This window comes from Andrographis paniculata, unplaced genomic scaffold, assembly GCF_009805555.1.
Source record: "Andrographis paniculata isolate CXL003 unplaced genomic scaffold, ASM980555v1 Contig5END, whole genome shotgun sequence".
Classification (NCBI taxonomy): Eukaryota; Viridiplantae; Streptophyta; class Magnoliopsida; order Lamiales; family Acanthaceae; genus Andrographis; species Andrographis paniculata.
The window spans coordinates 2,608,417-2,635,334 of NW_026137595.1; the positions used below are offsets into that span (position 1 = coordinate 2,608,417).

At 28.9% G+C, this 26,918-nt stretch overlaps 3 protein-coding genes across 3 annotated transcripts; all 3 read right to left on the reverse strand.

The window, feature by feature from the left end:
* Positions 1-3,148: 3,148 nt before the first annotated feature.
* Positions 3,149-3,887, reverse strand: LOC127259118 (uncharacterized). Its single transcript, XM_051286265.1, has 2 exons — positions 3,343-3,887; positions 3,149-3,244 (listed from the first exon to the last, which is right to left on the reverse strand). Exons 1-2 carry the CDS (start codon positions 3,802-3,804, stop codon positions 3,149-3,151), a joined length of 558 nt encoding a protein of 185 aa, XP_051142222.1. The 5' UTR covers positions 3,805-3,887.
* A 1,300-nt stretch (positions 3,888-5,187) lies between these two features.
* LOC127259119 (uncharacterized) lies at positions 5,188-7,558 on the reverse strand. The gene is made up of 2 exons (XM_051286266.1): positions 6,752-7,558; positions 5,188-5,202 (listed from the first exon to the last, which is right to left on the reverse strand). Exons 1-2 carry the CDS (start codon positions 7,556-7,558, stop codon positions 5,188-5,190), a joined length of 822 nt encoding a protein of 273 aa, XP_051142223.1.
* Positions 7,559-17,965: 10,407 nt separating this feature from the next.
* Positions 17,966-20,244, reverse strand: LOC127258978 (uncharacterized). The gene is made up of 3 exons (XM_051286083.1): positions 19,231-20,244; positions 18,616-19,158; positions 17,966-18,359 (listed from the first exon to the last, which is right to left on the reverse strand). The coding sequence occupies exons 1-3, from the start codon at positions 20,107-20,109 to the stop codon at positions 18,264-18,266; spliced, it is 1,518 nt and encodes a 505-aa protein (XP_051142040.1). The 5' UTR covers positions 20,110-20,244; the 3' UTR covers positions 17,966-18,263.
* Positions 20,245-26,918: the final 6,674 nt, after the last annotated feature.

Genomic DNA, 26,918 nt, shown 5'->3' on the forward strand with positions numbered 1-26,918 from the left:
CTCATCTTCATAATTTAGGTGTACTACGACCCTTTGATTTTGATTAAACTCATTTATATCCACATTATTCTCAAACAATGATCAATCAATCATATCATCTTTCGAATGTTGTTATTCCATTATACATAATGCTCAAAATCTGATTCACTAAGCATTTCATTTCACTCATCTTCTTCTCTAATTTCATTGCAATCTAAATCTATATCTTCACATATATTTCTCCAACATCTTTTCCCTTATCGTAATTATTTTCTATGATAATGAATTTTTTTCCTACAATACAAGTTATAATATAACATATATTCAATACACTAGCTATAAAAAAAAAAAATGTATGCATTAATCAATAAAAAAAAATACCTTATATAAAACTTATCTCTATAATATTTATATTTTTCATACATTATAATTTACTAATCACAAAAAAAATACATGCTACACATATTATCATTGTTTATATCATAAAATACAAAAAAAAATAAAGAAAAAAACAATACAAGTTATAATATAACATATATTCAATACACTAGCTATAAAAAAGATAAAAATGTATGCATTAATCAATAAAAAAATACCTTATATAAAACTTATCTCTATAATATTTATTTTTTTCATACATTATAATTTACTAATCACAAAAAAATACATGCTACACATATTATCATTTTTTATATCATAAAATACAAAAAAAAAAATAAAGAAAAAAATTAATTTAAAATTTACATCTTTAATCCAAAGAATATAAAAATATAATATGTGGAATATGGGATTGAAATGTTGAAAATGTGGGGATGGAATGTGGAGTTGGAATGTTGAGAATATAGAATTGGAATGTGGGGAATTTGGTAGCAAAAATGTTGGTTGTCGACTGTGTTGGCCGTCTATGCTGTGTTGTGAAGTGGGGACATGTGGGGCTAGGGTTTTTTATGTGAGTGAGGTTAAACACGCCGTGTACACTTCTATACACGGCCGTGTTTACATAAGTTAAGATCAAGTGGTGTTCTGAGTTTGAACACGGGCGTTTGTATAAACACGTTGTATTTGAACATGCTAACTGAAACGGGTGTGTTATGAGGTTAAGGCGAAACACATACGTGTTTTGTTTCAACACGACCGTGTTGAAATCGGTCAGGACGGTGATTGAGCTATATGTTTGACCACGGTTGTATTCTATGTAACACAACTGTATTCAATCTGACTCAGCTGCCAAAATAACTTTTATACTTGCCACATCAACACAGTTCATTAAAATTTGAACGGTATGACTAAAAATGATGATTTTTGTTTTGTGTAGGATTAGTTTTAATAATTAAAAAAAATTAGTAGGACCAAAAATAAAAAAATTGGTTTTGAACGAGACTATAATTGATTTTTGCTATATATATATTTATTATGTTATCATTAATTAATATTTTATTTTATTATACTTCTTCCGTCCGAAAAATTAGCAAATTTGGAGTTAGCGCAGACATTAAGAAAAATAAATATTTTATTGAAAAAGTAAGAAAATTAAATAAATTAGTTAATTGTATTTTTAAAAATTTAGTTAGTAATTAAATGAAATAAAGAGAGAGAGTGTACAAAAGTAGTCACAAAAATAGTAAATAAGTATAGAATAAAAGTTAATAGTTAAATGTTAAATGTTGAATGTTGAATATTCGATTTTGCAAAATTAGTAAGAAAGTAAATTTAACGAGCAAACAAAAAAGAAAAAGGAGAGTAAATTTGGCGGACCGAGGGACGGAGTATTTATAACTTTCAATAAATTTATTCTATTTTATTTTTTTTAATATAAAATTTAATTATTCTAAGTGTATTTATAAAAATAAATTTAGAATTTATTAAAGAAAATATATTAAACTAATTAATAATTATTGCAATACAAAATATATTTATATGTATGTGAAATAAATAATAATTTTTTTTAGAGCAAATAAGAAATAAAAAAAATTAAAATGAAAAATCTCTTTTAAATCGTTGGGTTATATAGCTTTTTAAATAGGGGTGGGCAAAAAAAATCGAACTGAATCGTCGAATAGCTGAACCGAACTGAACTGAACCAAATTTTCGGTTAACCGAGCAAATTCAGTTTGAATACAAATATTGCATATTTGATATTTGTTCGGTTCGGTTCGGTTTCATGTTTTTATATTTTCTAGTTCGGTTAACCGAACCCGAATATATTTATATATTTATATTATTATATTTTAATTTTATATTAATAATTATATTCGGTTCGGTTCGGGTTCGGTTTAGATATTTGAAATATTTTTTAAATTAAATTTTTAATATATTTTTTAAAAAAAAATTGGTTCGGTTCGAATTATTTGCAAATATTTTGTATTAATTTTCAGTTTGAATACGATTTGTAGTTTTGGATATTTGTTTGGTTCGGTTCATATATCAAATACCAGTATATTCGCAAATACTCGAACCGTATCCTCCCCTATTTTTAGGAATCAGCCTTTTAGTTCCAATATTTTGAAAATCATAACTAAATAATACAAAATCATAACTGGTCAAACAATTAAAAATTGTTCAATTAGCTAATAGCTCTTGAAAAAAACTCTTCATCAAACACGTCTACGTACTAACAGAGACGACGAGTTTTTATGCAATATTTTGAAAATCATAACTAAATAATACAAAATTTTTGAATCAGAAGAGATTTTTAGCAAAATCCGAAAACCATATTGGGCTTTTATGTTATTTTGCCCAAAAAAAGTTTTAAATCCAACCCACCAACCATAATAACAAACCGCGGGCCGGGTCAATTTTAAATATTTTAACCCAGCCTGAGCTCAAAATATATTAAAAATTGATCCCACGGGACCTGCCTGAGGCCACCATTGTGTTAACCGGGTCTAGTATGGGTCCGCGGGCCGGTACAAAAAATAATACGATATGTTTAAAAATTGAAAATTACCAAAAAAATAAAAGAAAATATTGCAATATTTTGAATATATAAGCCTTAAACATGTTCTTTTAGGACCAATATTTATATATGATCACAGAATGAATTACTCAAATTGAATTTACAAACCACTGTATGCAATGAAAATAATAATAATAAAATATTGGAGTTCTTCTATCTGGACTGTATATGTATGCTCCCAACTTACAAAAACACTCCATATAGATGATTAAATCAAGCAATAACCTCATTATCACTGCACTCCCTAAATTTAATCTCCGCCGTCGATCCATCCACTCGCCCCACGTCGCAGCATTCGCATCGATCCATCTACTCAAATAAAATAAATTTAATTAATTAATTAATTAATTAAAATTCCCAAATTACAAATAAATTAACTAAAAAATTACGTATGGTTATAATCTTACTTGAACACGTTTTCTCGCCGGAGAAAACACTCTCACATAAGTAATCAGGTCGGCGGAATGGTTGCCGGCGGCGGCGCACGGCGGCAGACCCCGCGGGCGGGCCCGGGCGTATCCGGTGACGATCCGGTCGCCGGCGACGGTCCGGTAGACCGATTCGAGGAAGAACCAGTGCGGCGCGTCGCAGGGGTCGGCCGGGACAGGGCGCGTGTTGAACATGTAGAACGGCGGCTTAGGGCCCTTGGCCCATGGCCGGAAAGTTTCGATGGGCATTTGGAGGAAGCTTCTGGGGAAGATGGACTCGTAGATCTGAGCGGAGTAGCCCCAGGCGACGGAGAAGGTCCAGTTGGAGGGGCGGTGGTGGCAGATGGTCTGCTGGAGGAGGCGGGACTGGTCGGCGGCGGCGGCGGTCATGAGGTGGCGCGTGGACTGGAAACGGTCCATTTTGGGGAAGATGGGGTCCATGGCGTCGAAGTGGTGGAACGTCAGCAGAGGGACTTTGGGGTGCGCGGAGAGGTAGCCGGAGAAGTCGCCGTGGAGGTCCACCTGGACAGATTGACAGACAGACACGTGGAGGATTTGTTAAGGCCGTGTTTGGTTGCTGTTTTTAGGGTTTTAAAATTAACAACCCACGTTGTTTAAGAGGAAGGTTTAACTTTTATTTTGCACTAATAAAGAATAGTAGAAAATTATAAATAAAATACTCATTCACTCCATTATCTATCTATTTATTTTTTTTACGGAGTTTTAAGAATATTAATATTATAATATAATATGATATGAATATAATAAAAAAAATTAAAATAATTTTATTAGTATTGTGTGATATAAAAATAATGGCATTTATATAATATATTTTAAGTTGTAAGAATATTTGTAAATTTACTAGAAAGTACACAATAATCTATGCAAAACATGTTATTATTGATTTCGGTATATAATATAGGTTCATACAAAGCACTAAAAGTAAAATACTAGTATTATTTTTAATCTATTATAAAATACTTCTTTCGTCTCAAATATTTTACAATAATTTTATTCTATCACATTACTTAAATAAAAAAATAAAATAAAAATACATTTCTCTTTCCAATTAAATCACATCATCTCCAAATTATACTACTTAATACTGTTCACTTAAATTTCTGCAGTATTATATTGATAGTTGGATAAAATTGTGTTTAAAAGACCAAAATGTCTCTACTTTAAATAATTATTGTTAAAAAAATAGGAATAGTTTTGTCAAAAATGAAAAGCTAGTTACCAAACGAAAATGACAAAATAGAATTATTATTTTGAAACAAAAAAAGTACTCCCTCCGTCCCAAACACTTTGCAACATTTTTTTTTATTTGTCCAAACTCATTGCAATATTTTCAAATTTAGAAATAATTAATACAGTAATATTTTTATACATATATTAATATACACTTCACTTTATCCCATCATATCACTCAAATAAAAAAAAAAATAATTAATTATTTTTCTCTCCAATCACATTACTTAATATCCAAATTATCTCAAATTAACATTCTTAATACTCCTTACCTAAACTCATCGTACCGAGACTGATGGAGTAAATATTTATCTATCGCAAATATCATATTAATATTATTTCATAGCATAACTAAAGTAAATAAATGTATAGAATAGTCATTGTATATTTAAGCTAATGCTACATGTATTTTTCTAAAATATATATTAATTTTTTACAAAACGTCATATTGAATATATTTTTATATTTATTAAAATTTATTTTTTATTTCAAATATTATATTTAATATTTATTTAAATTACATCAAATCATCAATTTTTCACTTATTGTGGAACGAAGAAAATTCATTGGTTGCTATGGAGTTTGACTCTTGAATGACAATAATTCCATGGAATTCGAATAGTCATACAAATTAAGTTAGATATCAATCATTATCATCTTCTTTCTTTCTATTTTCTCCATAAATAATATAAAAAAATATATATATATATATATAAAAATATTATGGCCGTCCCGGATGAAATTATATATTTAAATTTTTATAGTATGCTAAAAAATAATATATTTTTTTAATCACAAAGTATACTGTCATTCGGTGACACGAATTTTAATTAATATAGTATTTTTTCCGTCCGTTAAGAGTTACATTTACCTTTTGTGTTATTATATTTAACATTAAAAATATTTTTATATTTGTATAATTTTTTTGTACAAATATTCTTCTATTAGTATTATAAGATACTAATTGAAGTAATTTTCGTAATATTTTCTTAATTTGAACTATGTTTTGATATATGTTCGTTTATACAACTTTTACAAATTTCTACTATTTATCAAAAAATATTCTCAAAAATATCCAATTAAATACTTATTATTTTTATTTTTTATATTATACTACTCCCTTCGTCCCATGTAATATGGATGTATTACTGTAGACACTGGAATTTAGGTAAAGTATAATTAGTAAGTAATTAAGAAGTGTATTAGTAAAAATAATTATTATTTAGTAAAAATAATTATAGATTAAGATTAAGATAAGTAAATAGTTTAATTAAAAATAAGAAAATTATAAAATTTAAAATTTAAAATGCGATTAAAGTGCATAATTATATTTCCAAAAATAGAAAAGACAAGTTATATGGGACGGACGATAATAGAAAATAGGGACAAATTATGTGGGACGAAGGAGTAATAATTAATTTTTACATTCACAATTTCACATTAACATTTACTTATATTTATAGGTTATGCAACTATTCAAATTTAAAATTTTTACTAATTCACATTCCAAACCAAAATTCTATCCAATATATGTATATGTAATGATATATTTGTAAATACTTAGAAATGTGTTTATTACTCTCTTCGTCTTAAAAACAATAGTTTCACTTTCTCTCCACTTTTTTACAAAATTATCCTCACTTTTTCACAATAATTATATATAAAGTATGGTCGTTTTCGTCTTTTAAAAACACTCTTACCCCAATATCAATATAATATTCCCTCTGACCCAATGATACTATTTTCCATTTTTTTCCGTAAAAAAAAAAAGATATTATTTCCTAATTTAGTAATTTACTAAATACCTAACATAATTAATACTCTTACAACTTTCAATATATTACACAATTTTTATTATTTTTTTATCATACAATCTAATAGGGGTATTCTTTTTTATTATAAATCAATATAATACTAATATTCAAAAATTTACTTTCAAAAAACAAATGTTATTCTTTTTTCTGGTCGGAGGTAGTACTATTATTTTTTAATTCTCGTATCAATCCCAAATGTCCCTATTATTTTGGGACGAAGGGATTATTTTTATTATTATTATTATTATTGTAATGAAAAATAATTAACAAAAATGTATATATATATATATATATATATATAAAAAAAAAAGAATTGCAAATACCTGATGGATTCCTTTGTGGGGTGTAAGATTGACACCAATGTCTGCAATACAAGTCATTGTAATCAAATCTGCAGAACTGCTCTTCGCATACCTCACCAGGCACCCTTCCATGTCCGCCGCCAGCGCCTTCGCCGCCGGGTAGCTCAGAACAATCCCGCCGCCGCCGAACGCCTGATCGAACGAGAACCAGTAGTTCGAAATCACGCTCTCCGAATGCCAACCCAAATAATAATACTTATTATGATCGTATTCCGATAACACATCCACAATATTATCCACAAAAAAAATCGAATCATCGTCGCCCATCACGATCCATCTCAGCCCGCCGGCGCCGCCGCGGTCCTCCTCCCGGAAAAGCTCCAGGATCCCGTGGACCATTCTAGGCATCAGTTCGAACCGGGGCTTAACGGTCTGGAACAGGTACGAGATGTTGTCCACCACCCTGTACGGCGGCGCCGTCTCCGGCCACGGCAGGTATTCCGGCGGCGGCTGCCGGTCGAGGTAGATAAAGCCGCGAGTTTGGTTCCGGCGCCACCAGGCCTCCGTGTAGCCCCGCCGCTTCGGCCAGGTCGCGACGGAGCCCATGATCCCGAACGCTATGTGGCTGAGATTCGTCCGGTCGCCGTCCCCGTCGTCTCCGATCGGAGAAATATCCGCCGGCGGCGGCCATCGGATGAAGAACACGCTGGGATTCTGTCTGTTGGAATAGAGAACGAGGAGGAGGTAGAGAAAAATTCCGGCAGACAGGATAGCTTTCCACAAGGTGTTATTACCTGCGAAGAATCCTCTGGAAAGCGAATCCGCCATTGTTGAAGAAGCTTTGGGGAGGAGACGAGACTGGAAAATAGGGTTTTATGAATTTCAGAGAGAGGGCGAGAACGTCGTGTAGAGAATGGCAATCACGTGAGCATCACGTGCTCTTCGCGCCCAATGGCTAATTGGAACGGAGAGATCTCTCCGGGAAATATTTTTTATATTATTTAATTGGGACACAATTTTAGTGAAAAACAATAAATACTTACCCTTCTATAGAACATGAAGATTTTTTTTTTCTTTTTTCTATAATAGCATAACTGGCAAATAAAATTAAATGCTTAATTAATTTTTGTTTGAATTATAAACATTATCTGAATTTACTTATAGAGCTGATATGATAAGAAATCGGGTAATTAATTTGTTAACTTACTCAAAAATAATCCAATTCTGCATTCTAGACTTTCTTTTTTTCTTTTATTGGTCTGAATTTGAATTTTTCAATAATATTATTCAAAATAGAGAATTCAACGTATCTTTTCAAATGTGATTACATTTTTTCCAAGGAATCAATGTCTATTAAATAATTTATAAATAAATTTTATATCTACCAAATATTTTTATTAGATTCTATGTATAATTATCATTTAAGTACACTATTATAATCTTTTGGATATATACCGCCTGATTTGTTTTGATTTGAAACATTAATCATTATTATTTAGTTTCCAAAAAATATAATTTTTTATAAAACATTAAATTAAAATTTTATTTAAATCAAAATTCATGTTATACAAACTCAAACAAGAACCGAACAAATCCTATACTAATCAAAAAGATGAAGTTTTGTGTGTGTATATATGTATCAAAAAATGTCAATTGTGGTGTGTTTGTTTTGTGCATCCAGTTTGAAATAATTTTTTTTAAGTAGGGAATAAGAATTGTGTAAATAATATAAAAATAATAAGTATTATCGATTTTTGTCCATCGGTTCGGGTTCCTTGGAATTTACAAGTGTTCCAAATCGATCTAAAAACCCGATCAGTGGTATCAGAGCCTTAGGTAAGCATTGAACACAGTTGAATCTACAATTTTACGGGTGTATCAAAAATTGGTAAAATTGCCATAACTCAGTAACGAATGGCTAACCCTTCAACTTCTATGTGTTAGATAATCATAGGGTACTTTTGTTTAATTCTATATGATTAACGTGTGACTTAACTGTGTTGCCTAACACACTTATCAAGTATTCGGCTGCTCCAAGAGCGAGTAAGTAGCACTGATAAGTTGTTAATTTTGTGAATATATGTCACCTATATTTAATATTTCACCGTTAGATGAAAAAATTGAATTTTCAATTTGGCAACAAAATGTGAAAAGTATTTTGGTTACTCAAATGGTATCCAAAACAATTGATGACGATTTTAGTCCTTTAATGACTGAAGAGAGAAAGTCGTAATAGATGAACATGCACATTCTCTAGTTATTTTGAACTTATCTGATTCTTCAAAAGAACCGTGAGATCAATTAAAAGAACTTTATTTTGAAAAATCCCTACCTAATAAATTGTTTTTACTTGAATTTTTTTCGGTTTAAATTTGATTTGAATAAAAATATTGATGAGAATTTGGATGTTTCACTAAATTTGTTCAAGATATAAAGCAAACGAGAGATAAAAGCATTGATGAATATACCTCAATAGTTCTCTTAAATGCAATTTTCGAATCTTTTTCAGATGTTAAGTCTATTATTAAGTATGGTAGAAATAATATGAATCTTAAAATTGTCATGAATGATTTAAAAAGCAAAGAACTTGATTTACATGCAAATAAAAGCAATAAGCATGCTACTGTTGAAGTGATGTTTGCTAAAGTTAGATCACAAGTCAAGAAAAATACAGAAAATCAAAAAAATCTGATAAGGATTATGTGAAATATAGGTTTATGTCTAGGCCTAAGAACAAAAAATATTACAATTGTGGAGATCTTAATGATTATGTTAAGCGATGTCCACATCCTAAAAACTTTAGAAACCAACATAATGAGCATGTTAATATGACTATAGAAAATGAATGTATAAGAGATGTTTTCATGGTTCAAAAAAATTGTGTTGTTGTTAATGCTATTTGTGCTAATGAGTTGTTACTTGACTCTGTGTGTACTGGAATTCTCATATATCTCGTTTAAGAAAAAAAATTTCAAACTATAGATCTATATCGTATGTTACTGTTTAAATGGAAAATGAAAAACTTTGTAAAGTTGTTGGTATGTGTGGTATTTGTCTAAAGTTCAATACTGGCTCTGTGTTAACCTTAAAACATGTTAGATATGCTCCTGATTGTGCAATAATTTGACTTTATGTATTGCACTAGATGAAAGTGGATAAATAGGAAAATAGTAAAATGGTGTTATGAAACTCTTAATGTGTTCATTTGTTGCATTTAAGGCTGTTAGATAAAACAATTTGTATGTTGTTTATGCTAAACCAAATTGCATGTCAAATGTAAATTTTTTTTTGTTAATGATAAAATTGAATTGTGGCATAGAAGATTGGATCACCTTAGTGATAAAGTTCTTGAAATCTTAAAGAAAAATAGTTTTGTTTTAAATGATAAGATTACTATTGTATTCTTTTGTGACTCGTGTGTCTATGGTAGGCAACATAGGGTAAAATTTGATTTTTCTCATGTCCATAAAGTGCTAAATGTAAGGATGTATTTAAATATATGTTGTTGATTTGTGGGATCCAGCTCCTATTCCTACTCAAAGAGGAAGTCTGATTAAGTATACATTGTTATATATGTTGTAGTAAAATTATAAATGATAGTTAATATATTAAATAAGATTTCTACTAATTTTAGTATAATCATAATTACTGGCAAAATGGAGTGATGTGCGTCCCTGCCAAATTTGTGAGTTAACGATTGAGTGAATTTTAGATTTAAAGATGGAAATGAGCAATTAAGAAGTAATCGTGAATGATTAAAAAACTAATTGAAAACTTGATCGTCTATAAAAGAATCATTGAATGAAACATCACAACTTATACTCTAATTTCATAGCCTAGCTTGGAGGATTGGAAAAGACAGTTTGAGAGGAAGCGCCGTCAGATAATCATTATTTTTACTGCTTTTATTTATTTCTAACCATGAGTGACTAATTTTCTAATCTAGTCCAAGGGTGAATGTAGATTTTGGATTTTGATTTGTGAAATTATGTTTTGGTTTAAATTGCATCTTGTTTAGTAAATTGATATTTGTGCAATTTCTGTAATTCATGCTTACAATTATTTTATTTAATCTTTTATCACGGTAGGATTTTAGATTGGTTTAGCAATTATTTGTTAGTTGAACATCTGCATCTGTAATTGTGCATTTGTTTGATAAAGTGGTTTATAGGTCGACAAGTTTAGCCTAGAAATTGCATGATTAAATCATTTAATCTTTTCGTAATTGATTGAATATTTAAATTGAGTTTTTCTCATGCTATTTTCAATTGGAAAATTAATTTATGGTCGTATCTAGATTATTTTTTTGATTAGGGATGTAGTTAATTGGTCGTACCATTGCCGCCAATAAAGTAAGAAAAAATTGGGCATTACGATCGTATCTAATGCCTATAACCAATTTATCAATTGAAAAACAAGATTATTTAAAATCGATGATCGAATCTTCAATCTGATTTCTTATTCACTAATTGGGCTAAAATCTAATATCTTTGGAAGCTATTTTTTTTTTTTCTAATCACTTATTTTAATTACCTTGGTTGAATTTGCTAATAAGTGACTTGATTCATTATGTGTTTAATCAAAGATAATTAGACATAAGATAGTTCCTTATACACTCCAACATAATGGGGTGCGGAATGAATGAATCTAACTCTTATCGAAATGGTGATAAGTATGTTTAACTTTTCAGGTCTTTCAAAGAGGTTTTTGGGAGAAACTGTGATAACAGTTGCATACTTAATTAATAGATCTCCTTCTATGCCACTTAGGGGTAATGTTCTGAATCTGTATGGTCTGATAAGAAACTTGGTTTTTTCAATTTGAAAGCATTTGATTGTGCTACATATGCTTTATATAAAGTTGATAAACTTGAATCTAAAGTTGTGAAATACATTTTCTTATGATGTCTTTTAGGAGTAAAATGATATAGATTGTGGTTAAAAGATGAACTAAGTTTCAAAGTATTGATTAATAGAGACGTCACCTCTAATGTAAATGAAATGTCTTGCTTGAATGTGTCAAATACTAAAACTATCTTGACTCTTAACGAGGCGGAGCCAAATAAGGTGGAGCCCAATAAATTGAAAATTTCTGAACATTTGCATGATATATCTGATTCTCATGATAAGTTATTTGTTTTTTAATCTGAAAATGTCTTACATAATGCTGTAAATTCTGAATTAGAATATGAGAACTTGGAAACTATCAACTGACTAGAGATAGGACTAAAAACTCACTAGGCCACCTACTAGGTTTAATGAATATGACTTGACCTCGTATATTTTTACTGTGTTTGAATCATTAGATGAAAATGAACCTAAATCCTATTAGAAAGCTCTTAAATCTAAAAATGATGAAAATTGGCTAAATATAATGCGTGATGAAATGAGTTACTTGCATGTTAAATAATACATGGATTTTTTTTTCCTACACCTAAAAAATGTTCTACTCTTGATTGTAAACGAATTTTCAAAGTTAAAAATGAAAATGATAATATAATATTTGAAGCTATATTGGTACCAAAAGGTATTACTAAAAAAGAATGGATTGATTACACTGGAATTTTTACACATGTAATTAAATATACTACTCTTAGGATTATACTTGCCTTAGTTGCTCACTTTAATTTGGAATTAAAACAAATGAATGTTAAAATTGCTTTCCTACATGATGATCTAAATGAGAAAATCTACATGAAACAACCTTATAATTTTTTAGAGGAAAGTAAGAGGATGTTTGGCAAATAGCTTTTTGAAGAGCTTTTAGCTTATTGAACAGCTTTTAGCTGTTTGACCAGTCAAAAAGCTAATTTAAGTGTTTCGTAAATTAGCTTTTTGGAATAGCTTTTTGGACCCAAAAAGCTAATGTTTGAAAAGCTAACTTACCCAGCGTTTTGAAATAGCTTTTTCTGTAAAAAAAAATTTATTCCTTATATGCCCTTAAAAATTTATTATGCATTTTACACAAATAAATATATTTTTGATTATATTAGAATATTTTATTATTATATAGTTTTACTTTTATAAATTTAAAATAATTAATTTTTATATATAAATTATTTTAATTGTAAAATATATAAATTTATTAAAATCAACATAAAATATAAAATATAAATATTAATAATTTATTTTTATATTAAAATTACATTATATAAATTTTATACTAAAAATAAATTAAATGAATTAAATTTATTGAAAATTATAAATATAATGAACTAATCGATAACTAACATAATAAATATATATACGAAAAATTTATTATTTTATATTTTACATCATTTTCAATAGAAAAAACTATTTATATATTTTAATAAAAATATATTATTTTTTTAAATCTAACTCTAATAAAAATAAATACTTTTATAACACTTTTACAATTTTTAATAACTAATAACAAAAAATTTTAAGCATTCTAAACTCAAAAGAACATAATTAAATATATTAGAAACAAAAATAAAATAAAAATGTCCTCAATTGTCATTTTAAGTATAAACAGCTAATATCAAACAGTTGTTTTACCAAACATTTTAATACAAACAGCTAATCGAATCAACTAGTCAAACCAACTAATTGAATCAGCTAACAGCTATCAGCTAATTGCCAAACACGCCCTAAGTTTGCTCATGTGTTTCTACTACAAAAATATTTGTATAGCTTGAAACAATCACATAGACAATGGAACATTAAGTTTGATGAGTGCATAAAATCTTTGAAATCTACAGAAAGTAATTTTGATCATTGCTTGTATCTTATGAGATCAAATTATATTTCTGTTTTCTTACTTATCTATTTGGATGATATGTTATTGATTAGTCCTTGTGTGAATACTATCAAACATGTTAATGATTACTTGAGCAAGAAATTTGACATGAAATATTTGAGTGATACAAAGAACATTCTTGATATGAATATTATTAAAGATATGGTTGTTTTTACACTTTTGTTGAATTAATCTGCATACACTGAAAAAGTCCTGAAACAATTTTGTATGTCCAATGCAAAGTCTACTAATGTGTCTTTAGTTTCCCATTTTGTGCTAAGCAAAGAACAATGCCCTAAGTTTGAATCTAATATGAATTACATGAAAGATGTTCATATTCAAATGTTATAGACTCTGTGATGTATTGGATGATTTTCACTAGACCTGATATCCCATATTCTATGAGTTGTTTGAGTCGTTTCATGTCGAACTCTGAAACTGAGCATTGGAATGTAGTAAGGTAGTTACTTAGATATTTATGTGGTACTAGTAACCTAGGGCTACAATTTGAAAATGTGTTGAAGAAGTAAAATTGAGAGGTTATGTGGATTCTAACTATGTGAATAATAGAGACAGTAGGAAATCTACTTCATCTTATATGTTTAATTTAGGTGGCTCATGTATAGGTTGGAAAAACCCAACTTCAACATATTGTTGTTCTATCTATTACTGAATCAGAATATGTTGCTATAACTGAGGCTCTAAAGGAAACGTTGTGGCTAAAAGGTTTACATTCTGAAATTGAGATATTGCATGACAATGCGATAGTCTATTATGATAATCAATTTAGAATCCAATTATGTAAGAATCTTATTTTTCATGATAGAACCAAATATATAGATGTTATGTTTCACTTATTTGTGACATAGTTGCGAAAGGATTAGTTAAACTTGAAAAGATATCTTTTCAATTTAATCATGCTGATATGGGAACCAAATGTTTGTCTATTTCTAAGTTCAAGTCATGTTTAAATATATTAAACTTTGACAGTATGTATTATTGCTATGTGTTTAATATATGCTTTACTGCATTAACTATGTATTATATGTGATGGAAAAAAATGCGATGATGTCAACATCTTCCTACTCCCGATTGTCCTCCAAAGTAACCATGATGGTGGACCAAAACAAGGTGGACATTATTGGTATGTTTTATTCCGACCCGCAAGATCCAAACCCGACCCGATTCGTGAACCAACCCGATCCATAGAATATAATCTAAAATTTGATTATCTCCCAAATTGTTTAGACCGGTTCCCCCTTCTTCCAAATCTTTCCTCTACCGATGCGATAAAAACTAGGTTTGGATCTCTTTTTACTACTCGTTTAAATCTCGTTTGTTCCTATCCCATCGTTCTCTCAACGGGTTTGTAACTATCTCTAAACTTCTGGGTGTTTATTTTCTTCTTATCTTATCTATATATGTGGGATTTTTCTATTCCTTTAACACCAAGTGAAATCGATGTTCTAGGTGTTCTTTTGTGGCGGTTCTATTCGACCTTATCCCAGCCTTATGTCAGTTCGATTTATGTCCATCGGTTTGGGTTTCTTAGGATTTACCAGTGTTCCAAATCTATCCAAAACCCTTCAAAAGTATGAGGCCTTTTGGAGGAAATTCAAAAACAAATATGTGCAGACTTAGCCCAAACAGACAATATCATACTAGTGTTGAGTTAACCCAATTTAAACAGTGGTATCAAAGTCTAGTTCAATAGTGAATTGGACTCGGTGGCTTTGGGCATTGGTTGTGGTTGTAGAAAGCCCTCGTGATCTGCAGAGGTGCCCAGTGTCGAAAGTCTCTTGGCGTTGGTTCAGTCCCGACAGTTGTAGTTGTCAGACAACAGATCCCTTTATAATAGACGATGCAATGTGAGCAAGGAAGGCTCATATGTTGGTCATTGGTTTGAGGGGAGGATAGTTGGAGTGCAAACTCAAATCCCACATTAGAAGATGTGAAGAAAGTCTAACACCTTATAAGTTCCACATAAATTTTACTAATATGAGGCCTTTTGGATGAAATCCAAAAATAAATCCGTACGAGTTCAGCTTAAAGCAAATAATATCATACTAATGTTGAATTGACTCAGTCTCAACAACACATATTCTATTAATCTTAGCACATATTATATTATATTCGTCCCTTAACAATTTATCTATTTTTTCATTTTGGTCCGTCTCATAACAAAATATTCATTTCATTTTTTAGTAACTGTACTATATGCCTAATATTACAAATAACCTTCCAATTTACAAAATATTACACACATGTCACTACTTTTATATCATACAATACTAATAAGGTTAATTTAGTCTTTTTACCTTTATTTCTACTATATTTCAATATAATACTAATATTTTTAAAACTCCGTGCAAAAGCAAACGGACCTAGATATGTGATGGATGGAGTATTTTAATTACTATATACATTATTGATTGACAATATGTTAATGTAACTTACCTTAAGCATCCTCAAGTATAATTATTTTCAATTTAAAGTATAGTAAATATTTTACTCCAAATAGAGTAATTGTGTTTGGGAATTATATTAATTACGACAACACCCCAAACGGTTGGTGTGCAAATGCAAGCAGTTTAACGGACCTTTTTTGGGCTTTTCCATGTTGGACCTATTTTTTGTATAATTAAAAATAGTAATAACAATAGTAATAATATGTTTGTTTTAAGGGAAAAAATTTAAAATTAATCTCATTTCAAAAAATATAATTTTTGGTCTCAATATAAAAAAAATGTATTAAATTAATTTCATTATACGCATATTTAATCAATTTTGGTCGTATATTGTTGAAAAATTAATGAAAAATACTAACATGAATAAAGGTTTTGACGTGGCATATCTGATTTGGATTGAAACATAGAGAGCCATATTTTTATATGTATAGAGATATTTAAATTTAAACTTTTTTAATAAGAAGTTATGAAATTTGAATATGTTGTTTGTATATTTAAAAAATTACTCCATAAAGTTTGTTTGTTTAATTTGTGTTTCAAACTAAATTTTTTAATATGCAGTATTTTCATGTTCATTGTTTTTTCTTTACAAAATATTATTATTAAAATACAATTTAAATTAATTTTTTAATTCATAAAATAGTTAAATGTGATCTTTTATATATTAAAGAAAAAAAAAACACATCATTCAAAACCAAGCACATCAAATAGAGAGCAAATTGGGGGAGAAACATATGATGTTATTTATTTGTTTGCCAAGTATTTTTTTTTTTTTTTTTTCCAATTCATTTTATTCTCTTGGTTACTATAATATTAATTTTGTTTTGTGAAAGAATTTATGACGCAAAGACGAAAACAAACATATGAAAAATTATTATTATCGAATGATGTAAGAGCTGAAATACATATGAAATTCCCATTTCTGGCTACGGAGAATTTACGGTGTCTTAGGCCATCTTCAACCCATCAACTCTATTTATTCAGTTTTAATTTCAAATATGCAGTTGCTACAGTAATTTTACTCCAATCATAACTCTATTTTTCACTATTATTATTCAAATATTTAATTTTTTTATTATTTTAAACAATTTTTTATTTTTATAATTTAAAATAAAAATATTAAAAAAATAAAAATTGAATTTAAAAATCAAATTTATAATTTTAAAAATTTAAAAAAAAAACGATAATAATAAAGTTGGCGTTGCTACAGTACAACACCAATTTTGATGTTGCACCGTAGCAACGCCAAAAAAAACGCAAGATTTGGCCGACCCATCGCCATTAATGACACTAGATTAGAAATGCTCTTAGACCAATAATGTATATATTTGCATTGTGAGAAAAAATTGCGAGTCTAAGCTTTTATTTAGACAGATTTTTAAAAGAATTTCGGAATTTTGATAATAAATAATTATAACAATATTTTGTTTGCAACATTTTAAAAATCACAAATAAATTTTTTTTCGGAGTTTAAACTATCACTACAAAAAAAATATCAATTTTGCAACAAAATTTTTTCGTTCTTAAATCCACTTTTTCCATTACTAATGATATTAGAAACAGAATTATGGATAAAATTACGTTAGCTACGTAAACTTTAAGAACGAAATTCCGTTACAAATATATTATTTTTTTTTTTTTAATTGTATTATTTCAGCAAAGACAACTAATGATAGTTAAACTCCTCTTGGTTCAAAAACAAGCAAGAATCAAGAATTTGACTTACCCAAACTTCCTCGTACAAAAAGACACAAAAACCCACGACCAACACAATAATAAATGGCAGACACGAAAATTCCAAAATTAGAAAAATTATCCGCAGTAAGAAATGAGTAATTACGACCCCGAGTGGAGTCAACTCTGGTCAAACTCACTCCCACGTCATCATCTTCATTCCATTTCCTTCCATCACGCGTTGAGATATTTGACCACAACACAACACACGCCTCAAATTTCTCCACCAACAAACAGCAAAAACTTATTACAGTAAAATACAAACAAACAAACATAACCCAAGTAATAAATGTAATTTAATTAGGCACCAACCAAAATAGTGGATTTCATCAAATCCAATCCCCATCATTATACAATAACCCAACTTGTGCCTTCCTTTCTTTTTTTTCCCCCTATTTACAGAAGATGAGAATTAAATCAAATGGGTCCTATTTCTTCTTCTTCTTCTTCTTTATTTCTCTCTCTCTCTCTATATATATATATAAATCTCTCTCCCCCAAAAATACAGACAAATCTCATCCGTCCATCCATAAACGAGTGAGTGAGTTCTTCTTTCTTGAATTCCCCATCAATTAAGCAATCACTTCCCCTCTCCTGCACTTTCTCAACTTTATCTCTGCCCTTTTCCCCTCTATCCGTACCACGTCACAGCATTCACACCTATCCACCTACCCCACCCCACCCCACCAAAAAAGAAACCCCATCAAGATTTTAACAAAATCACCAAATAAATAAATTTTTTTTAAAAAAGGGATTCATTTCTTCCTCTGCACCAAAATCGAAATCAAATTCAAATTGGTTTGTTTAGAGAAGGGGTTTTGGAGATTTTTGAAAATTTAGAAATTTAAAAAAAAAAATTAATATTTAATTCAATATGTGACAAATGATGTAAGGTAATGTGACGGAAAGTAAATGTGCACTGACCTTAGTACGCTTCGTGGCGGGCGACCATAGGTCGATGCTGTCAATGCTGTCCGCGGAATGATTGCCGCTTGACAAACACGGGCCCAGCCCACGTGGCCCGGCCCGAGAATACCGGGTCACGATCCCCTTCGTCTCCAGCCTCTTCTCCAGCGCCGCGTAGAAGAACATGTGCGGGTCCCTGCAGGGGCTCCCCGACGCCTTCCTCGTCTGGAACATGTACTTCACAGGGCTCGGAACGTCCAGCCATGGCGTGAACGTCTCCACCGGAATCTGCAGGTAGCTCCGCGGCATTATCCTCTCGTATATCTGCGCCGAGTACCCCCACGACACCGACAACGACCAGTTCCTCTCCCTGCTGTAGCAGACCGTCTGCTGCAACAGCCGCGACTGGTCCGCCTCCGCCGCCGTCATCAGATGCCGCGTCGCCTCGAACCTGTCCTTCGCCGGAAATATCGGCTCCACCACGTCGAAGTGGTGCAGCGACGTCACCGGCGCCACCGGATGCGCCGACAGGAATCCCGATATGTCGCCGTGCAAATCCACCTGAGAAATGGATTTGGGGATTTTTTTTTTTAATTTGGAACCCTAATATGAAACCCTAATTGATTTTTTTACCTGATGATTCCCTTTGTACGGAGAAACGTTGACGCCGATGTCGGCGATGCAGTTGCGGGTGGTGTTGTCGGCGGAGTTTAAGAAAACGTAGCGGCGGAGGCAATTTTCCATGTCTCCGGCGAGGGCTTTGGCGAGAGGATAACTGAGGATGATTCCGGCGCCGCCGTAGCCCTGGTCGAAGGAGAACCAGAAATTGGACATTAGATACTCCGATTGACCGCCGATGTAGTGATATCTGGTGTGGTCGTATTTGGACAGAACATCCACCATATTATCCACAAAAAAAATCGAATCGTCGTCCCCCATTATCACCCACCGGAGCTCCTTCTCATCCCCGACCTCCCTCAGAACCTCCTTAATCCCGTGCACCATCCTCTTCGGCCGGATTTCCGACAGGTTCGCAAACTCCGGCAGCTCGTCCGAAATCCGGTACGGCGGAGATGTCGCCGGCCACGGCAGGAGATCCGGCGCCGGCGCGCTGTCGAGAAACAGAAACCCCCTCGTCACGTTCGCCCGCCACCACGACTCGATGTAGTTTTTCCGGTACCGCCACGCCTTCTCCGACCCCAAAAGTCCGAACACCAAGTGGCTCAGATTCGTCGGCGCCGGCGCGGCTTTCACCTTCACCTTCGGCAGAACCGTCAAATTCTCCGGCGCCGTCGCCGTCGCCGGCGACGGATTCAAAAGAGGGCAGAAATACTCCGATCCAGGGAATGTTAGGTTTTTATTCGTGTAGGAAAATACGATCAGATAGACCGTCAGAACTCCGATCAACAACGGCCGGCAGTGATTCAGCACCGCGAAATTGAAATTGGAGACGACTCTGGCTTTTATCTGCCCTAGATTCGGCTGATTCTGCTGCTGCTGCTGCTGCATCATTACACAGATCGTTCTTACAACGGCTCTTCTGGGGCAGCTTCTATTTCCCAAACAATTAAATAAACAATTTAATTAAATTCAATAAGAAAAAATAAATAAATAAAATAAACTTCAGCCCTTTTAGGCCTTATTTCAACCGACGAATCCTATATATACATACAGATACATATACATATATATATTGTATATATCGTATGTCGGATAATTTAATATTTGTAATTTCAATTCAAAGATTACGTGTAAGCCTATGGTTTTTTTTTCTATTATATATTTATCTTTTAAAATATTTAGATTCAGATTTTGGACGATTGTTACGCATTTGGTAAATCGAATTTTAATTATTAGTACTCTCCTTTTTTTATTTTTTATTTCATAACAAAATTTTTATTTTTTTATTTTATTTCGTCCTATAATAAAGTATTTTTTTTCTCAATAATTATAATATTTATCTAATATTACAAATAGCTTTACAATTTACAATATATTATACAAATGTCATTATCTTTATATCATACATATTAATAAGGTTATTTTAGTCATTTTTACTTTATTTCTACTACATCCCAGTATAATATTAATATTTTTGAAATTACGTAAAAAAACAAATGAATATCTAGTTATGAGATGGAAAAAGTATTATTGTTACGAAAGGGATTAATTATTTGGTTTTGAAGATAGTTTTGTTTATGGAACGATTTTCCTTTTTTTTAACATAAAAATAGTAAAGTTGTGTGTTTGTTTGGGGGATTGGATTTTAAATTTACTGTACATTCCATTTTTTTTTCTTCAAAAATATCAAATCAAACACCTATTTTTTATTTTTTATATTATATTAAAAATCAAATTTACATTCAAAACATTACATCAATACCTATTTATATCACATCATATAACTATTCAAATTCAAAATTTTTACTATTTAAATCTCAGCTCAAAATCAAAACTCCGAAACAAACATATCCTTAATGGGTTAGGATCCAAAAGCAATGTAATGTGCTCTGTATATGTGGTAAATTTGAAATAGGAGTTTTTAATGTCGATTATAATTTGGGAATGTGGATAATATTACGTTTTTTTTTTTTTTTTAATTGAAATATTGTGGAATATTGAAATATATCTGAAATATGTTTGATATTATATTTTGCTATTTTAATGTTTGTATATTATGATGATTTATTCTGCTAATGTTATAAATTAAATTTCTAACATAATGTTGTTTCAATATATGTTATATTTTTTCATCCAAACACGTAATATTTATTTATACTTTTAGTAAATATAAATTTCATCCATTCACTACAAGACTTATTGTACCGTATGTATTATGATAATCAAATGTCTTATGCTAGTAGACACATAATTTAAAAACAATACTTCATTCGTCCCAAAAGTATAGTTTGTGTTGTATTTAGCACGTGATTTAAGAAATATTGATATTATATTGATAGTGGGTAAAAAGTACGAGTAAAAGACTTTTTTGCTCTTATGGGTGTATTAATGTAAAAAGTAGTGACAATTGTGTAATAATAATGAAAAAGTAATTGTAGTTTTACAGTGATATGATTATTTATAGAAATGAGATTATTATTTTGGGACGAACAAAAATAGTAAACAAGACTATTGTATTAGGACGGAGGAAGTAGTATTAAATTGAAAGTGATTATAAAGTAGAATGTGAATAATCAAATTGCATTTACTTTATAAATGGTTGAAAAAGTACATTAAAGTGATAATTATAGAGGTTGTTTTGTTGTGTAATGGGAACCACAACTATTAAATAAAAAAATTGAACAATTATTTTAAAACAAACGAAAATGGAAAAAAAAAAAAAAAAAAAAAAACTCTTTTGAAACGAAACAATTATTTTTTTATTGTAGATTAAGTTCGCATGAATTTTATTTTTATTTTTTTTTAAATAAAAAATTTATTATATATTTTCTCTTTCCACTTACAAAATATATTTTTTTAATTTGGGTTGTCTAATCATTTTTTATTTCATTCAATATCATAGTCGTGTTCATGTGCCTGTTTACGGTCATGTTCTGAACAGACTGTATTTCTGTCATGTTCATGACCTTGTTCTCAACACAGTCAGGGCGGCCCTGGCCCGAGCGAAAGTGGCGCCCGCTCAGAGCCCATTATTTATATCTTTTTCTATGAAATCCCTTTTTATACTTTTTGGATGATAAAAATATGATTTTTCATCTATATTTTTTGCGAGATTTTATATAACATTTGTTAAAGTATAAGGAGCGTTACGCAATTTTTAAAGTATATAGGAAATTTCTGCTTAAATTTTGAAACCACATGTGAGTTATGGACAATATTTTTTTTTATTATTGATATTTTTTGCATAAAAAATGTTAGAAAAAATATTTTTTTATTATAGGTAAAAAGATATTATATATATTTAAGGGCCCCTAACTTTTATTTAGCTCCGGACCCTTGGAAAGTTAGGACCGGCCCGAACACTGTAATATTATAGGTCATGTTCACGACCATGTTCTTAACGCAACATGTTCTAGGCCATGTTTACGACTATGTTTTCAATATAGTCATATTGTATGTCATATTTATTATTATTTTCACTTTGTTAAAATTATTTGATATATATTTATAATTCAAGAAAAATTGATAATTATGATATTGAATTTGACCAAAAATGATATTTGCTCATTAAAAAAGTGATCATTTAGAAAATATTTCAATTTTTTCTACGGATATTTCTAATTTATCATCACATCACATCGTTACTATTATGCCAAAAACTAAGAAAAAATTGTATTTATACTATTCTTAACTACTAACTACAATTACAATACTATTTTTTTTTTTTCGTAAACTTCATGTCAAAGTAGACGTATATTTCAAATTGGATGAAAGTATAATATCATATAAATATATATAATGTATATATAGTTAAATGTTAATATATAATTAGATTGGGGTATGTTTGTTTTTTGTTTTTTGTTTTGGTTTTAAGGAAAAAATTCTGATGTAAAAAATAAAAAATTGCATAGATAATATAAAAATGATGAGTGTGTATAATATATTGATATTTTTTAAACGTGTTTTTGAAATATAATATTCATATGAAAGTAAATGAATATCTTATAAATAGCCTAGGTAATATGATATTTTGAACAAAATATAAATTTTAATTTCATAATTAGTAAAAAAATAATTAGAGATATTAGAGATATTTTTAAGGAAATATAAGCTTATTGTTTTAAATTTTAATTTTAATTTTTATATTATGCAATAATTGCAAATTTCTATAAAATTATATCTAAACTGTTATTTAAATAAAAAATTAAATTAATTTCTAAAAGAACACACTCAATATCATTTTTATATAGAATTTGATTTAAATTTCTTTATTAGGTAACCAATGTGAATTTATTGTTTTCCCTAAAAAAAATAATAATAAAGAAATGAATAGATAAGATTCAAACAACTATTTAAATCAAAATCAAATGAAAAAATAAAAAATCAAACTAAACAAACTCTAAAACATGAATATGGTTTGAGATTTTTTTAATTTCTTTATATTTGAGATTGAAGATCTTTATTTAGTGCAAAACTAATTTTAAAGTTGTATTAAAAAAAAAAAATTGTTATTCTAAAATATTTTTTGATATATACTTATTATATTAGTGGTTAATAATAAGAAATTTTTTGTTTCTTCACTTGGTCACTCTTTCATCTCAATTCAATCGAGTCTTTTGGAATTTTATAGTAGATTAAAAAAAAATAGTATTTTATTAGTCAGTTAAAGTGTGTAAAGTTTTTCACATTTTTGTTATTGACTTTATGTATAAAGTAATTGTATGTGTAATGATATATTTGTAATTGAAGTAAGAGTAGTATTTTGGTATTAGTTTATGATTACTTTTTCTAAAAAAAATACTTTAAAGTGATACGTAAAGTGATACGAATGAAAATGACAAAAAAAAAAAAAAAAAAAAAAAAAGAAATCTGTTGAATTAGTAGGGATGGAGTATTTCATTTTATCATTACAACTTTTGAGAACATTCTAAAAAATTATATTCTAACATTGATTTTGATATCAAATTATGTTGTGATCACATATATTTTGTATTTTATCAAATAGTAAAGTTTTTCTCTCGAATTTGATTCTTATAACTTGAAAACTCGCGATGAATTCCCTAAATTATGATAGAAACAAAGAAATAAAGAACAAAAAATTTCAATTTACAAAAAAATTGATTCTTACACTTAAGTTATATTACAAAAACATTATGACATATTTTTAACCAAATTCACAAAACTAAAAAAAATATTTACTATTATTACTACACTAACACACATTACTAATTAAATTAACCTAATAACCTCTAAAAATATCATTCACAATATTCATTTGAAATATTTCTCCCACAATTCCTTTCATTGACCATCTTCCTTGACATTGTTAATTTCTTTTGGAATATGAAATTAAATTTTTTTATTTTAATAATAAAATTATGTACATATTTAAAGTGATATATAAATTATCTAACTAATGAGAGAATCATACACATTTTTGAAATAAGACAACCACCATAAATATAATATATATTTTATAAATATATCTTAACATTTTTCCTTAAACTCAAGATATGGTCGAACAAATTAGAATTTTCCAGAAGTGATATAAAGTGATGTAGCCGAGATCCTCCACAAACGAACTTGAATTTACCAAGATTGATCGAAAGTAATGTAGTCGGGATCATCCATTGGATCAGAATCGGAATCAAAACTTTCAATACCGTTATAGTTTGAAACAGAACTCATTTTCGCACCACGAAACTATAATATAAAATAGAAGTATTCTCAACGGACGGAGTTAGAGTTGAAGCAGAATTTTGCCAGGGAAGATCAAATAATAGAGACACTGACGGTACGAAGATGGCAACATGACTGTAAATATAATAATATATACAGGATATAACGGATAATGGATGTACCAAAAAAAATTTGGCTCTGATATGTTGAAATATGAAATTAAAATTAAAATTCTCTATTTTAATCATAAAGATAACAGTGATATCATCTCTATTTTTCTTTTTTAAGTTACACTAGTAGTCTCAGCACAGTTAGTTAATTATTGTGAATGAAATTTATTGTGTGATTGTTTCTAAGCTTATACTTATTTTGTTGAGCTTAATTAAGTTATAAACTATTATGTTTAGTCAGACTTCAACAAGGCAGACTCGAAAAATAATAATCGCAAATTTTTACGTTATAAAAAAACAATTAAAAAAATTCAAAACAAACATTTATTCTTACGTTGATCATAAAAAATAGTATTATATATATATATATAAAAGAAAACACAGTACTTAATACATTATATACAAATATCACAATAATAATCAATAAAATTATAAGATAATAATATTAGTAATAATTTCTTATAATATTTTTACGATTTTTTATACTTTACAATTAAAAAAAAAAATTATAAAGATAATACACACTCGTATATTAAAACATATAAAAATAAATGACTTTTTATATTATTCCATAAAATAATTTTAGTTTGCATTATCTAACCACCCTTAAATACTAAAGTAAATTAATTAATATCGAATTAATTAGCAATGTAAACCTAAAATCATACTCCCTCCGTCCAATGTATAATGGGTCTATTACCGTAGATACGAGAATTTAGGTAAAGTGTGATTAGTAAGTAATTAAGAAGTATATTAGTAAAAATAATTATCATATAATAAAAATAATTATAGATTAAGATTAAGATAACTAAATAATTTAATTAAGATTAAAAAATTATAAAATTTAAAATTTAAAATGAGATTAAAGTGTATAATTATATTTCCAAAAAAAGGAATTGACAAATTATGTGGGACTGACGAAAATAAAAAATATGAACAAATTATGCGGGACGGAGGAAGTAATAAATTGTTATATTTTTGCCATTATATATTTATAAATAAATAAATAAAGCGTGAGGTCAAGGTGCTATTGTACTTTACATTAATAATAATAATAATAATAATAATCATCCTTAGTAAATAAATAAATAGATAAATAATTGTAAATGTAGTCATTTATTAAGGTGGGCTATCGGCATGTTATTCAATCTACCATAATTATTATATGCCATATGAATAAATTATTATAGGCATTGTACTCTTTTAGGTGTTTTAGATTTTATTATTATTATTATTATTATTATTATTTTAAAAAATTATATTATCTCTATGTTCTACATAATTTGTGCAATTTTTTTAATTTCGATCTGTTTTATATAATTTATTTTTTTTAAAACATAATTATACACTTTAATTATATTTTAAAATTTATAATTTATAATTATTTTTATTATATCATAATTATTTTTACTAATATATTGTTTGATTATTTATTAATTACATATACGTGTCAGAGTCAAAGTGGACAAATTAGCTGGGACGAATGGAGTATTTTAAATAAAAGTATTTATTAATTAAAAAAAATACATCTTTTATGTTATTCACACAGAAAACAAAAATAATAAAAATAAAAATAAAAACAAAAATACTATGTTATAAGATATTATACATTGAGTTATAATATAACATATGATTTATTATAAATATACTATAATAATATATTCACATGATGATTTGATTTAGTATCTGCAACCCTATTTTATTTATTTGTCTTTAAGTTACTTACACAATCTATATAATTTTTATAAAAAATCACAAGATTTGTTTATTTAGTATTTTTGTTTGATATATATATTTTGATGTGAGATAGTTAATTATGTATGTAATATAAAAAATAATATTTTATATTAA